General features: G+C 38.1%; 1 protein-coding gene across 5 annotated transcripts in view; it reads right to left on the minus strand.

The window, feature by feature from the left end:
* MUSK (muscle associated receptor tyrosine kinase) overlaps positions 1-17,128 on the minus strand; it is a 94,891-nt gene that overhangs the window by 60,851 nt on the left and 16,912 nt on the right. For all 5 annotated transcript variants that reach the window (XM_027615330.1, XM_035723595.1, XM_027615329.1 and 2 more), the window contains exons 4-5: positions 15,169-15,296; positions 14,156-14,297 (exon numbers count right to left, since the gene is read on the minus strand). In XM_027615330.1, the coding sequence (XP_027471131.1) occupies positions 14,156-14,297; positions 15,169-15,296 (270 nt within the window). The remainder of the gene's footprint in view (positions 1-14,155; positions 14,298-15,168; positions 15,297-17,128) is intronic.

Raw genomic sequence — 17,128 nt, forward strand, 5'->3', positions numbered from 1 at the left:
TATGGATCATTCTTTGGATACCTAAAGTAGAACATGAGGCAGATTGGAGAAACAGATAGACTGTCTCTTGACTTAGAATTCCTTCTGTAGGGCACTGAAAAGTCTCTTTGTCTCTGTTTTCAACCTAACAAAACCAATATGCAGCAAATATAATTGGTGGTGGGGGGGGAGAGGGGAGGGGACTACATGGAATCATGCCACTGAAAATAATGCTTTCATCTCCGTGGGGAACTGATTGAAAGAAATGATCTTGGGGGCAGAGCAAGATGGCGGAGGAGTAGGAGACCTGGATTTCGTCTAGTCTCAGGAATTCAGCTGAATAGGGATCAAACCGTTCTGAACACCTACGAACTCAACAGGAGATCGAAGAAGAGAGTAGCAACAACTCTCTGAACAGAGAAGTGACCACTTTCTGGAAGGTAGGACGTGCGGAGAAGTGAATCTGGGGCGATATTCGGGAGGATAGATGGCGGGGGAGGGGGCCTCTGCCGGCTGCTTCTGGCAAGTGCTAGAGCCGCGGAGCACAAAATCGGAACTTTTAGAAGCCGGCTCCACTGAGGAACGTCGCTCCAGTGGCTAAGCGTGGGGTGGAATCCTCCTGGGACAATGTGGTCTCAGGACCCTTGGGGTCACAGAAAGACCGGGGGTACCTGAGTGCGGCAGAGCTCCCAGGTATCGGAGCGGGGAAGCCAGCTGCAGAGACGGAGCCGAGGCGCGGGCTCTCAGCTCGGGGTTGCCATAAACTGTGATCCGCAGGCCAATTGGGCCACTTCTCCTCCAGCAGGGACCCAACAAGTGGCAGAGCGGGGGAGACTCCCCTTCCTCCCCAGGGAGGAGCGGCACGGGAGCGCATCACAGGGATCGGCTGGGTTTTGAGACTCCACACAGGGTCAGGTGCGAGAGATAGAAACGCTCGGTCACAGGCCGGGTGAGCACGGAGTGCGGCCGGAGACCAGGGAGACGGGAGTGACTGCTTTTCTCTGGGGGCGCACTGAGGAGTGGGGCCCCGAGTTCTCAGCTCTTCCGGATGGAGATTGGGAGGCCACCATTTTCACCCTGGTCCTCCAAAGCTGTACCGAGAGCTTGCAGGGAACAAAAGCTCCTGAGAGCAAACCCGAGCAGCTTGCTTAGCCCGGACCGACAAGGGCGGGGCAATTAAGCCTCCGGCAAAGACATTTGGGAACCACGGCAACAGGCCCTTCCCCCAGAAGATCAGCACGAACAGCCAGCAAGCCAAGACCAAGTTTACCAATCAAGGAGAACGGGAGATCTCCAGTGCTAGGGGAATACTGCACATAGAATTCATGGCTTTTTTTTACTATGATTCATTAGTTTTTCATAGTTAATTTTTTAACTGTTTTTTTAAATTTTTCTTTTTCCCTTTTTCAAACAACATCTTATCAATCCCTTTTTTAAAAAAAACATTTTTTATTTTTCATTTTTAGAGTCATATTTTATCCCTTCGTAGTAGTTACCCTTATTTTTGGCATATATATATAAGTTGTTCTCTCTTTAAAATTTTAAGATACAGTTTCTTCTAACAGATCAAAATATACCCTAAATCACTAGTGTATGGCTTTGTTCTAGTCTCCTGCCTGATCACATTCTCTCCCTTTTTTTTTTTTCTTTTTAAAATTTTCTTTCTTTTTTCAAACAACTTCTTATCTTATCAATTCCTTTTATAAAATCTTTTATAATTTTTATCTTTACAGTCATCTTCCATCCCTTCATTGTATCAACCCTTATTTTGTACATATATGTCTTTCTTCCTTTAAAATTTTAGGAGGCACTTTTTTCTAACAGACCAAAATACGCCCAAAATCTAGTGTGTGGCACTGATCTATGCACTAGCCTGATCATATTTGATCATATTCTGTTTTTTTTTGTATTGTTCTGTTTTTGTTTTTATCTTTTTCTTTTTGTGTTTTTTTTTTTCCCTTTCTCTTTTCTTTCTTTCCCTTTCTTTTCCCCTGGTTTCAGGTCTTTTCTGATTTGTATAGAGTATATTTGCTGGGGACGTTGTTAACCTGTTAGCATTTTGTTCTCTTATTCATCTATTCTTCTCTGGACAAAATGACAAGACAAAAAAAATCACCTCAACAAAAAGAACAAGAGGTAGTACCGTCAGCCAGGGACCTACTCAATACGGACATTAGTGCGATGTCGGACCTAGAGTTCAGAATCATGACTTTAAAGATACTAGTTAGGCTTGAAAAAAGAATGGAAGTTTTTAGAGAAACCCTTTCTGGAGAAATAAAAGAACTAAAATCTAACCAAGTCGAAATCAAAAAGGCTATTCATGAGGTGCAATCAAAAATGGGGGCACTAACTGCTAGGATAAATGAGGCAGAAGAGCAAATCAGTGATTTGCTCTTCCACCAAATGATGGAAAATAAAGAGGCTGAAAAAAGAGAGAGAAACAACTACAGGATCACGAGGGCAGAATTCGAGAGATAAGCGATACAGTAAGATGAAACAACATTAGAATAATTGGGATCCCAGAAGAAGAAGAAAGAGAGAGAGGGGCAGAAGGTATATTGGAGCAAATTATAGCAGAGAACTTCCCTAATGTGAGGAAGGAAACAGGCGTCAAAATCCAGGAGGCACAGAGAACCCCTCTCAAAATCAATAAAAATAGGTCAACACCCTGACATCTAATAGTAAAACTTACGAGTCTCAGAGACAAAGAGAAAATCTTGAAAGCACCTCGGGAGAAGAGATATGTAACCTACAATGGTAGAAACATTAGATTGGCAACAGACCTATCCACAGAGACCTGGCAGGCCAGAAAGGACTGGCATGAGATCTTCAGAGCACTAAATGAGAAAAATATGCAGCCAAGAATACTATATCCAGCTAGGCTGTCATTGAAAATTGAAGGAGAGATAAAAAGCTTCCAGGACAAACAAAAACTAAAGGAATTGGCAAACACGAAACCAGCCCTCCAAGAAATATTGAAAGGGGTCCTCTAAGCAAAGAGAGAGCCTAAAAACAGCATAGATCAGAAAGGAACACAGACAATATACAGTAACAGTCACCTTACAGTCAATACAATGGCACTAAATTCATACCTTTCAATAGTTACCCTGAATGTAAATGGGCTAAATGCCCCAATCAAAAGACACAGACTATCAGATTGGATTAAAAAACAAGACCCATCAATATGCTGTTTGCAAGAGACTCATTTTAGACCCAAGGACACCCCCAGATTGAAAGTGAGGGGGTGGAAAACACTTTACCATGCTAATAGACACCGAAAGAAAGCTGGGGTGGCAATCCTTATATCAGACAAATTAGATTTTAAAACAAAGACTGTAATAAGAGATGAGGAAGGACACTATATCCTACTTAAAGGGTCTATCCAACAAGAAGATCTAACAATTGTAAATATCTATGCCCCTAACATGGGAGCAGCCAATTATATAAGGCAATTAATAACAAAAGCGAAGAAACACATTGACAAGAATACAATAATAGTGGGGGACTTTAACGTCCCCCTCACTGAAATGGACAGATCATCTAAGCAAAAGATCAACAAGGAAATAAAGACTTTAAATGACACACTGGACCAAATGGACCTCACAGACATATTCAGAACATTCCATCCCAAAGCAACGAAGTACACATTCTTCTCTCGTGCCCATGGAACATTCTCCAGAATAGATCACATCCTAGGTCACAAATCAGGTCTCAACCGGTACCAAAAGATTGGGATCATTCCCTGCATATTTTCAGACCACAATGCTTTGAAACTAGAACTCAGTCACAAGAGGAAAGTCGGAAAGAACTCAAATACATGGAGGCTAAAGAGCATCCTACTAAAGAACGAATGGGTCAACCAGGAAATTAAAGAAGAATTAAAAAAATTCATGGAAACCAATGAAAATGAAAACACAACTGTTCAAAATCTTTGGGATACAGCAAAGGCAGTCCTGAGAGGAAAGTATATAGCAATACAAGCCTTTCTCAAGAAACAAGAAAGGTCTCAAATACACAACCTAACCCTACACCTAAAGGAGCTAGAGAAAGAACAGCAAATAAAGCCTAAACCCAGCAGGAGAAGAGAAATCATAAAGATCAGAGCAGAAATCAATGAAATAGAAACCGAAAGAACAGTAGAACAGATCAATGAAACTAGGAGCTGGTTCTTTGAAAGAATTAACAAGATTGATAAACCGCTGGCCGACTTATCAAAAAGAAAAGAGAAATGACCCAAATCAACAAAATCATGAATGAAAGAGGAGAGATCACAGCCAACACCAAAGAAATACAAACAATTATAAGAACATATTATGAGCAACTTTGTGCCAGCAAATTAGATAATCTGGAAGAAATGGGTGCATTCCTGGAGATGTATCAACTACCAAAATTCAACCAGGAAGAAATAGAAAACCTGAACAGACCTATAACCACTAAGGAAATTGAAGCAGTCATCAAAAATCAGTATATGATACTGTATGTGGAAAACCCAAAAGACTCCACCCCAAAACTGCTAGAACTCATACAGGAATTCAGTAAAGTAACAGAATATAAAATCAATGCACAGAAATCAGTGACATTCCTATACACCAACAACAAGACAGAAGAGAGAGAAATTAAGGAGTCGATCCCATTTACAATTGCACCCAAAACCATAAGATACCTAGGATTAAATCTAACCAAAGAGGCAAAGGATCTGTACTCAGAAAACTATAAAATATGCATGAAAGAAATTGAGGAAGACACAAAGAAATGGAAAAAGGTTCCATGCTCATGGATTGGAAGAACAAATATTGTGAAGATGTCAGTGCTACCTAGAGCAATCTACACATTCAATGAAATCCCCATCAAAATACCATCCACTTTTTTCAAAGAAATGGAACAAATAATCCTAAAATTTGTATGGAACCAGAAGAGACCCCGAACAGCCAGAGGAATGTTGAAAAAGAAAAGCAAAGCTGGCGGTATCACAATTCCGGACTTCCAGCTCTATTACAAAGCTGTCATCATCAAGACAGTATGGTACTAGCACAAAAACAGACACATCGATCAATGGAAAAGAAGAGAGAGCCCAGAAATGGACCCTCAACTCTATGGTCAACTCATCTTTGACAAAGCAGGAAAGAATGTCCAATGGCAAAAAGACAGTCTCTTCAACAAATGGTGTTGGGAAAATTGGACAGCCACATGCAGAAGAATGAAACTGGACCATTTCCTTACACCACACACAAAAATAGACTCCAAATGGTTGAAAGACCTAAACGTGAGACAGGAGTCCATCAAAATTCTAAAGGAGAACAGGGGCAGCAACCTCTTCGACCTCAGCCACAGCAACTTCTTCCTAGAAACATCGCCAAAGGCAAGGGAAGCAAGGGCAAAAATGAACTATTGGGATTTCATCAAGATAAAAAGCTTTTGCACAGCAAAAGAAACAGTCCACAAAACCAAAAGACAACCGACAGAATGGGAGAAAATATTTGCAAATGACGTATCAGATAAAGGGCTAGTATCCAAAATCTATAAAGAACTTATCAAACTCAACACCCAAAGAACAAATAATCCAATCAAGAAATGGGCAGAAGACATGAACAGACATTTTTCCAAAGAAGACATCCAAATGGCCAGCAGACATATGAAAAAGTGCTCAACATCGCTCGGCATCAGGAAAATCCAAACCCAAACCTCAATGAGATACCACCTCACACCAGTCAGAATGGCTAAAATTAACAAGTCAGGAAATGCCAGATGTTGGCGGGGATGTGGAGAAAGGGGAGCCCTTCTCCACTGTTGGTGGGAATGCAACCTGGTGCAACCCCTCTGGAAAACAGTATGGAGTTTCCTCAAACAGTTGAAAATAGAGCTACCATACGATCCAGCCATTGCACTACTGGGTATTTACCACAAAGATACAAATGTAGAGATCCGAAGGGGTACATGCACCCCGATGTTTATAGCAGCAATGTCCACAATAGCCAAACTGTGGAAAGAGCCAAGATGTCCGACAGATGAATGGATAAAGAAGAAGTGGTATATATACCCAATGGAATATTATGCAGCCATCGAAAGGAATGAGATCTTGCCATTTGCAATGATGTGGATGGAACTGGAGGGTATTATGCTGAGTGAAATAAGTCAATCAGAGAAAGACATGTATCATATGACCTCACTGATATGAGGAATTCTTAATCTCAGGAAACAAACTGAGTGTTGCTGGAGTGGTGGGGGGTGGGAGGGATGGGGTGGCTGGGTGATAGACTGTGGGTAGGGTATGTGCTATGGTGAGTGCTGTGAATTGTGCAAGACTGTTGAATCACAGATCTGTACTTCTGAAACAAATAATGCAACATATGTTAAGAAAAAAGAAAAAGAAGAAGATAGCCCAGGAGGGGAAGAATGAAGGGGAGTAAGTCAGAGGGGAGACGAACCAAGAGAGACAATGGACTCTGAAAAAAAAATTGAGGGTTCTAGAGGGGAGGAGGGTGGGGGGATGGGTTAGCCTGGTGATGGGTATTAAAGAGGCCACATTCTGCGTGGAGCACTGGGTGTTATGCACAAAACAATGAATCATGGAACACTACATCAAGAACTAATGATGTAATATATGGTGATTAACATAACAATAAAAATTATTAAAAAAACAGTGAATCATGGAACACTACATCAAAAACTAATGATGTAATGTATGGTGATTAACAACAATAAAAAAATTAAAAAGAAAGAAATCGTAAGTGGAAGGACTATTTCTAGTTAAAGAGAAGGAAATCTATGAGCCAATATGATTGATTTATTTTTGTTTTACCATTATATATTCATTCTCATATTTGGAGAATCATCTCAGCTTGTGGTCAGAAACTACCAACCAAGTGTGATTTTCTTTAAGACCAGTGATACAAATCTCCGTTTCAGAGATATTAAAATGCACAACAAAGGAAACAAATATTAGCCAATGGCGATTGTAAGAAACAAATATCCCTGAGATTCACCCCAGCTATGGTAAAATACTTAAAAATGAACATCTTAGAATCTATGGAATATGATATGGAGATTCCTCTTGCCCTCGTCACATCCTGCCGTGAAACCTATCCTAAAGGCCATTGTCACAGAGGTACATGAGACGGGTTAAATTTTCCAAAGGAAGAGACTCCACTGTTATGAGATGGACAACTCTTTTCTGCATTTCAAGTGACTATGGAATTTGGGAGATGATAGATACTTCCCCACTAGTGGTAAATCAGCATACCTGTAGAGTTCTCACCTAGTAGTAATGCTTCACTTTTCCAGGGAATTTACCTTTGTTACGTTGAGTCATAACACTCAGCCACATCTAGAAAATGCTCATTGAGAAATCAGAACCCAAACTGAATTTTAGTGTTGGATCCTCCAAGCCACTATGGAATCACAGATTCCAGGTCTGCCCATAAAGTAAGAAAGAAGAGTCAAATGGGGGGAGAATCCACTAGCAGGTGCTGCCCTCTGAACTCCTTCACTTCCCACTCCATCCAGGTGGCTTCCTTCCTCTTCCAGGCCTCAAACTTACTGTCTTTATGGATTGATTCCTTCCCTAAGGAAATGGCATGTTTCCGGTTCTGTTCATCAGGACCTCACCCTCAACCCCAGTTCTTCAGCCAATGGCCAATGTTGTAAATATCTAATCAACATAGGAACCAATTGCCTTTGACAAAACTTTTCCCATCTTTGAGTTTGTTCTAGAGCAGAATGGAGCAGAACTGCAAAAATAATATATCAAACCAGTGAACAGAAAGGTTGATGTCACTTTATCAAAATAGTATAATGTTTGGAAGAAATTTTTTCCAAAACATAAGTACGTGTATTAATTCTTCCTCTTTATAAAAATCCAAAAAGTATAGAGAGCTATGTAAAGTGTATGATAGACGTTAACCTCCTATGTAATTCTACATGCAGAGATGATGACTATTAACAGCTTAGTTTATACATTCTAATATAGAATATATAAAACATACTGTTCTTCAACTTTTTCACTTATGAACACATTAATATTTCTAATGAGTTAATATTTCTAACGAGATAGAATAGAACCTTGCACGTAGTAAGCACTGTATAGGTACTTAATAAATAGTAATAAATACAGCAAATAATTATATAGTGTTTGCTATGTGCCTATATTAATTCATATAATCATTGCAACAACCTAAGAGGGAGGTGCTAGTTTTTTTTACCCCATCTTAGAGATGAGGAAACTGAGGCTCATTGATGGAAAACAGACCCAAATCACATATATGGTGGATGATTGTAGAAGTTAAAGTATATAGATTGATCTTACTCTTAATAGCTGCATAGGATTTTTTCACATACTTTATCAGTCTCCTATGGATGCAAATTTATTTTATTTTTTGCAAATTTAAATTCTTAAAAAATTTTTACTATTATAAATAACTTTGTGGTAATCTTGAACATACATTTATGTATATAATCCCTCTAGATAAATGATCAGAATTAAATTATTGAGACAAATGTATACACATTTTAAAGCTTGATTTTTTTAAATTAAGAACAAAGAAAGACACCTCCATTAGACTATATCAAATAATAGGAATACTTGAAAGTGTTGGTTTCTTTATTGCTGTCATCCTAATTGTCCTTTATAAGTAATCTGTTTTTTCTTCAATAATTTAAGATCACCTCTTTGTCTTTGGTGTTTATTATGATGAATCTGAGTCTGAAACTATTAATGTACCTGCTCTTTGTTTTTACTGACTGGGACTCATTGTGCCTCTCATACTTGAAGATTTAAATCTTTCATTAATTTTGGCAAGTTCTCAATCATTATGCTTGTGAGTATAGCCTCTCATATTTTCTCTATTCTCTCTTTCTGTAATGCCTATCCTTAATTATTTCTTTAATTCAGTTTTATCTTTCCCATCTCTCTGCATCGAATTCTAAATTCTGAAGAGGTGACTTTTTTTTTTTTCCCATGGATTCAGGTTTTGTATTTTAAAACAATCGGGATCTACCCCTCCCCCCCATACTCACAAATGGGATCATTCCATACATACATTTCTCAACTTCATTTTTCACTTCATGGTCTGTCCTCGACATTGGACCTTGTGGGCTGGCCTCAGCATGTAGCCCTGATCAGAGCATCCCCTTTGCTGGTCCCCTTAGGACCGGCCTCAGTCCTGCCTGATTGGCCTGCAGGCCCCAGTTCTGCACTGACTGGGGCCGCCTCTCCAGCTGCACCTTGACCCCTCTCCTCCTCACTTCACACTCCAGCCAGTGTTCGAAGAGGTGACTTCTAATGCGTGCATTATCTCTTCATCTCTAACATACCATTATTGATCCATTGAATTTTAATTATAATTACATTTTTCATTTGTTAAAATTATATAATTCTTTCTCAGAACTGCCTTTCTTCTTCTAATGTATTTTTCTTTGCTTTTTTTTTCTCCTTTTGTCTTTAATTAGTTTAAACATATTTATTTTCAAGTCTCTATTACATTGTGTTAGCTGAATTTCCTGGGGTTTTAATCCCTTTGAATATTGTGTCAGCTAACTCTCACTTAAGGCAGTTTGTTTCCTGTGGATGCTATAATTTTGCATTGTGAACTCATCCTTAGTGTGGCTTTATTATGAAAATCCTATATAATCTGGGTAAGGTATTTTTTTAAAGATTTTTTATTGTTAAATCTTTGGCTTGGGACAAATTGTTATGTTAATTTCTCTAGCTTGGGAGCCCCAGACTATGCTGGCAGTATGAATTCACATCAAACCTATATGAGATATAGTCCTAAGCATTGAGTACAGACTCATTATCAGAAAACCTCTTTTTTTTTTCTTTCTCACACCTAGAATTCAGGTAGCCAGACAAGCCTCTACATTGTCTTTCTGTACCATTGGGTGGAATTTTTCTGGTCCATCTTTTCACTTCTGCGATTCTCAGCTTTAAGAAAGGCTCTCAGTGCTAACCTTCCTTCACAGGGGCCCACAACCTTGTCTCCTGTTCCCTTAAGAGTCTTAAAACACATATTCTAGGTTATAGAGATGGCTACCGTGCCATTAGCTCCAGGACAGTGCAGAACCAGCTTATGAGCTTACTGCTGTTTTTTCAATTCCTATTTGTTCTGGCCTCTGGAGATGTAATTTTATCCTGCGGGTTGTATGAATAAGCCAGCAATTCTGGGTGTTTGTAGTAGGAACATAGTCATGGTATCTTGTCTGTCATATTGCTGGTGCTGTAAGAGTTTAATCCTACATTTGTATATTTGGTATGAAGAAATACCATGAGTAATCGCTTCAACCATTCTCTTGCAATAATTCTCAAATCCTTTGCCCTGTTTTCCTTCCTGGCAAACTCCAATTCCTGTATCTTGCCTTTGGATTTGGCATTCTACTTTGGCTAAACTTCTACTTTTTCTACAGTGAGGCACATTGATGTCACTCCATTTTCACGGTCCCATTCTCTACTAAAACTTTAATGTTACCTAGGAATCCCAGTTCCCCTTGTGAGTCATCTCTCCCATTCCCAACAGCTATTTTAAAACCTTTCCACTCTCCTCAGCCCTCCAACTCCCTTTGCAGAAGTGTTTTCGGAAGATAAACTTACTTTCTACTTCCTAAAGGAAATAGAATCCAACAGAGCTTTCTCAAATTCCATCTACCAAACTCATTAACTCGTTTATAGTGGAATATACCCCCTTTCTCCTTCCTATTACAAGGAAGGAAGTTCCTTCTTCCTAAGTACAGTGACCATATAATCTGTCATTGAAGCCTGGATACTTTTGAAGGTACAAGGAGGATTCTATTAATAATTATTCCAGGACAACAGGTGTAAACCAGAACTGCCCTGGGCAAACTGGGATAAGTGGTCACCCTCCGTATAGCGTTTATCACTCTTATTTGTCCCCTCGATACACTGTTTTTGCCTTCTCAAGTACCACATTCCCTTGAATAGTCTACCTCTCTCCCTTATATTTAAATGTCCTTTTCTCTGAGCCCCTTCTCATTCATATTTTAACATTTTCAGTTTTTTAACATTTTAATCTTAAGAAAAATCTTGCAAAGCAACATTACCTATATACCATATATACCTCTAGCTACTGCTGACTTTTTTGATTTTTCCCTTTTCTCTACCAAATTTATTGAAAAAAATTTGTTGATACCCTACTGTCTCTTTTTTTCGGCTCCCATTCTCCATCATTTATAGACTCTTGTCTTTTTCTCTCAACCCTATTCTGACACTACTCTTGGCAATGTCACACATGATTATCTGTTCCTTAATAGAGCACACAGTACTTAGCGTTACTCAATGTCTTAGACACCTCTGTGAGTTAGTTGTCTTCTCTGTTCCTTAGTTTCTTAAAATGGCACAATGATAGGACCTTCTTCACTGTTAGTGAGGATTCAATAAAATAATCTGTGTAAGCATTTAGCATTTTAAAATGTTAGCCATCCCATTGCTCTTCCTTTTGGAAGGACATCCATGTTTGGCTATGCTTGAGTTAAATGGTTTCATTAGTAATTTTATATGTCACTGTTTGAACCTTTTAAGACAAGACAGAAAAGTTGACTATCTTCATGTTGCCATTCCAGAGGTCTAGCAGCCTGAGGATGGCGATCTAGAAAGGGAGCTTAACTTTCATGTTGAAGGCTGTTTCACGTTTGTTACAGCAACTAAGATCATCCACAATTGGTATGCTTCTCCCCGTTAGAAGCTAGCAATGGCAAACAACTTTTCCATGGCATGACCATGTGCAGTACGTGTAGCCCGGCATTGAATGACATTATGGAGTTCTCATTCTAATTTGCTCAAACTAATTTTCAGAGTTACTTAGACAATGCATAACAAATGCTCATCTGCCTCACTGACTATGGCCTAGCTTTATCTTCAGCCCTCATAATTGCCCAGTTAGTAGGTCTTACAGACACATTCGGGGTTGTGCCAGTTGCTTTTCAGTTGGTTTTTCACCTGTTCTGAATTGTTGGTTAAATTGGCCCTTCCTTTAAATAGATCATGTCTGCATTGTATCTTGTGGAAATGCCTTAACTATTTCTTTAAGTGGAAGCCAACCTTTCAGAACTTCAAGAGAAGCCACACAGATTTGCTACAATTTTAATGCTCAAATAGTAATGATTATAATTGATGCTATTTATTAAATGTTTATTATGTACCAGCCACTGTGCTAAGCATGTCACAAATTTTCACATATATTGGCTGCTTTAATAGGGACCAAAATGGAGTAGAAATAGATGTGTACAAAAAGGATCATTTTACCTACTGTTGGAGTAACTTTAAATGATATTATGAGCTCTCAGTACTAGCAAGTTTAATAACACCTCCATATACATTAACTGTTAAAGCAATGAGCATGACCATTTAAGCGTTAAGAGGAAAGAAGACAGTATTCAGTTTTACTGATAGATGTGATGCAAGATTAAATGGCAAAGCAAGACCAAGCTGTGTAATTGGACTCCAACTAATTGTGGTTTGTGTTCATTTTCTCTAGTCAATGTTAAAGCAAATATTTTCAATATCTGTGAAGACAGTGACCTAAACTATCAGCATTCTGTATTATAATACAGAGGACTTATATTTAACATCTTGAAGAGGAAAATCTTTATGATATTATGTACAAATGGATAACATTCATTCTGTATTATTCCATGTACAGTTTAAGGAAACACTGAATCCAGGCAGATAGTCAGTGTCCGAATGTGTGATTGAGTGCATTTGTATGTTTATTCACTGAATAAGTCACATCAACTGGGTATTGCATACTGAGCTTTAAATACCATTGCTGATGCAGAAAATACTAAATTGTAGCAACTATGCTGAAAATATATCTTTTTTTTTACATCTGACAGCCATTATTCCCATCAACTTCTTTCTTTTCTATGAGGAGTTAATATTCTATGAGCAACTGATGCAATGATGTAATAAAGTAAAAAAAAAATAAAGTAATAAAGTAAAAAAAATAAAAAAACGTAATAAAGTAAATACGTAATAAAATAAAAAATATAAATATAAATAAAAATAAAAAATAAATAAAAAATAAAGTAAAAAAAATTGAAAAAAATGTTACATTAGAAGCAGATGTGGGAAAGGAGATTATTAATGTTATGAGAGGAAGGCCTGCCTGGGAAATAAAAATAATCTAAAAGGAGCTAATAGAAAACTATATGATTGAGAAGGAAGAGATGTGGGCTTGAGTAGGATGGAGTCAAAGTACACTATGGGGAACTCCCGAAGTCTCTCCCAATTGAACTATAATGTGGGCCAGTGTGAGAAAGGCCAAATACTTTATCAATCAGATAAGAGAAAAGCAGAAAAATAGGTGATGATTCTTATAGTCAACAGTTACTGAGTGTTTACAAAGGGTCAGACCCTCTGCTAGCTACCTGTCAACACCTTACCTCACTGAATACTCGTAACAAATCCCACTTTTCAGATGAGAGAACTGGGAGCCAGAGAGATTAATTCTACAGCATAAAACAGGAAGAGCTGGAAAGAGTTTTGTACTTTGCTCACCAAGCACAGGCATGCTGGTGGTTTCTATTTTTAAGCAAAATGTGATGTGATTTTAGATCAAGAAGGATCGGACAGTCAAATGGGTAGAACACTTAGCCCTATCTGGATTCTGACTTCTCAGTGAAGACCTTCACAACTAGCTGCTGAATTGGTTGACTTTAAAAGAACATTTTAAAAAAATGAAAAGTGTTTTGACAATGTAACTCACAGAACTAGGAATATTTTTATTAATCAATATTTTAGTTACACATTTTGAGTCAGTATTTTATTTTTCTCAACCCTTGGTGATAGAATACAATCTGAAAAAAGTTCCTGAAAAAGAGAAAAATGAGGTTTTCAAATTTATAAGCAAGGGAGAATTGTCTAAGCCAAATAGAAGTTCTGAACTGGTGTCTTACTGTATTACTGTTTTAGTGAATTTAGTCTGTTTTGGTCAAAATTACCAGTGATTGTGGGCAACAGATAGAATATGACCTTTTATACTAGGGCACACTTCTTTCTCTCTCTTTTATCTTTTCTTTTCAGAGTTTTGACCTTATGCTTTAGTATCTGGAACAGTTGAGGGAACTAGTCTACCCACATGTCTGCCTCTGCAAGCTAATGTCCAGCCTTCACAGTAGAACGCGAGGCCCTTCTAATAGCACCGTAATGGGAAGGAATGCAACTCCTTACCCTCAACTTCCAGCTTCACCAATTTGGAATATGCCGTCCCGAGGCTGTTTTTTGCCACACATCGATAATGTCCTGCATCTTCCTTTTGCACATTGTGAATCCTTAAACTCCCAGATTCAAGAACCGCAATGCGGGAATTTTCCTGCCAGGGATAGGGACATGAATTTTAAAACGTCCATGGCTTTACCAAGATATCATTTGCCTTACTTCATCGGGTCATCATCATCGCTGCTATCATCAAAAATATCATTTATAGATTATCATAAACAAAATTATTTGTTTTATTTTAAATAAAACAAAGCTAATCGATATTATACTTCATTTCAGTTAATTGACGTATATCAACACCTACATATTCTCTGTGGAATATTCTGAGCATAGTAAGATGAGAAACCTCACTGAGTTCACAGTTAGTAGGTGACAATGATGATGCAGTGTAATCAATTACCAGTAAATGTAGGTATGAGACACAAAAGCAACATAAAATAAGCATGCACATAATAGATTTTTAATTTGACTGTTCTGTGACTGAGGTATTTGTCAGGGAGTTTGTTCACCAGTGTTCATGTTTGTGCTCTAACTTCACTGCCGAGTTCTCATCCTTTGCCTTCCAATCATCCTTTCCCACTCTTCTCCCAGAAACTGTTTGTTGGGTCCAAGACCTGGATTTTAGTTTTATCTTTTTTATCTCCCATGTCTCAAAGACTCAATGTCAGAAAACAAAATGATTCTACTAACCAATTTACAAAGAAACACTCTAGCTTTGCTTTTGCTTTTCTTCCTTTTTCATCCCTATAAAGAACAACTGGTTCCCATCTTTTTTTCCCTAGCCAGCCCCAACCAGAATGCCTTATAGTTGGTGTGTATGGGAAGAGGAATATTTAAGTTTGGTTAAAATGTTATATAAGGGAACAGTTTTATACTAGAAATTTGTAATCATGTAACTGACTTTGCAAAGATTTGTTGTATTTGAAAACAAGTTGTATAGACATGTTTTCATAATAATCACTTACCCTGAGTGCACCGTCCCCCTTAATCCATGACACTGATGGTTTGGGATTGCCCATTGTAGTACATGGTAGAACTGCCTTTAATCCTTCTATTATTTTTACATTTATGGGAGGACGAGTTATTTTTGGCTCTAAAGGGAAACAAAAATTCAAAATTAAAAAGGCAATATGGCTGCATTAAACTTTCTCTTTTCTATTTAAGTCTAAATATCCACTTTAAGAATAATTTATTACATTACAGGATTTACCAAATGTGAAGACAGGTTTTGAGTGGATATCAAACAGAAATAATTTTTCAAAGTTTCGGTTATCTCTGTTTTATTCATATCTTATTTGAAAAACACAAATTCATGAAACATATTAGGAGTTTGAAGTCATAGTATTCTTCACTTTAAAAGATAGTTAATGAAAAGTTGATTAAAATAAACTGTCACGGTAACAATTCAACATCATTTAATTCATACCAACAGACACAAAAACATTTAAGAGATATTTTTGATCTATTTTTTATATAACTCTGAGTTATGCTTTCCTTTTCCCTTTAGTCTTACTTTGACTCTTAAATTTGGTGATTAAGAATTAGATACATTTATCCTCTAGAAAGTAAACTAGACGTTATTATATCAGTAATTGGAGAAATTCTGTCATACAATTTAGAGTAACTGTACTCTGTGAAGCAAACTTTCATAATTTACTGTTCTGTGAAATGCTTTTAAATTAATTCTGTCAGAAGAAATAGTTTATGCCAGCTATTGTTTATTCTCCGATAGTAAGCTTTCAGAGGAAGTTATTAAATCTAATGTATAGAAGAATTGACAAGTTCAGGTAGCCTGTTATTTTACTACTTGAAACATTCATAAATAATGAAAACTAGATTTATTTCCTTAGGAATCTCATGTTACAGATACAAAACAGAGACCTGTCTTTGCAGGAGAGACTACTGAGAAATGGACACATTTTATTTCTTTCAGGTTGTGTGCTAAAATCAGTGTGTTACTTTGATGGAGAAAAGCATGAAATAAGGACGTTTTCCTCCCATTTTAATTGTGCATGTGGCGGTTGTTGGTGGTTGGGAGTGATATTTGCAAAGACTGCATGGTCTTTTGGTGTTTAATCTAGGCAATTATTGCCATTTAGAGTTGGCATGATCTTGGATTATGGCAAAATTACAAGTCAGGCTTTAAACATATTATAGGAAAATATCAACTTTGTCACTTTGCCCACTATCTAAATTACACAAATCTCCTCCTCAACAACAGTGAACACCTACATTTAGATGATGGCCAGGCACCTCAGCTGTGAGTTGTGTTATCATACAGCTGCTGGCAAAAGCTTAGCTTAAGAGTTGATATTCCTATGACCTAGGGCAGGAGAGTGTTATTCATTCCTTCCCTTGGGTTCCTTGAACCAATCCCTATGCCCAATGTCTTAAGCAAATAACTTTTGTTTAAAGCAAATGACTCCTGTCTTCTCAGTGAAATAGATGTCTTGGTCACCTGTTGGGTGAGAGGTGAGGAGAACTCTTGGGGGAACTTGAAGCTAAAGTGAAGTGGGGATGAGTTAAGCGTTGATGTTGAGTCATGGATTCCCCACTGTAAGGGAAGACTCTTCAGGTGGAGCCATGACCACTGGCCCATCTGAGCTGGCCATCATGTTAAAGTGGGATGCTGGAAGCATCATGCTATGCCAGCATGGAACCCTTAGTTGATGGACCACAAGGAACTTGGGGGAGGGAGCTCCTGGAAGAGATCCTAGGGTAGTTGGAGTAGTGATGGAGGCCAGGGTTTTGGGGGTCTCAGGAAGGAGGTCTCTCCCAAGCAGTGTGGGAGCATTCCAAAATGTCAGCAATTGGGATGGCCCAAACCTGGGTATACCCACATGACTGGGTGAGCTTTCCTAAGGAGAATGTGGAGAAAAGAAGAGAAGATTTAGGATAGATCCAAAATAAAGAACATTTAGTGCC

The sequence above is a fragment of the Zalophus californianus genome, chromosome 13 (assembly GCF_009762305.2).
Source record: "Zalophus californianus isolate mZalCal1 chromosome 13, mZalCal1.pri.v2, whole genome shotgun sequence".
NCBI classification, from domain to species: domain Eukaryota; kingdom Metazoa; phylum Chordata; class Mammalia; order Carnivora; family Otariidae; genus Zalophus; species Zalophus californianus.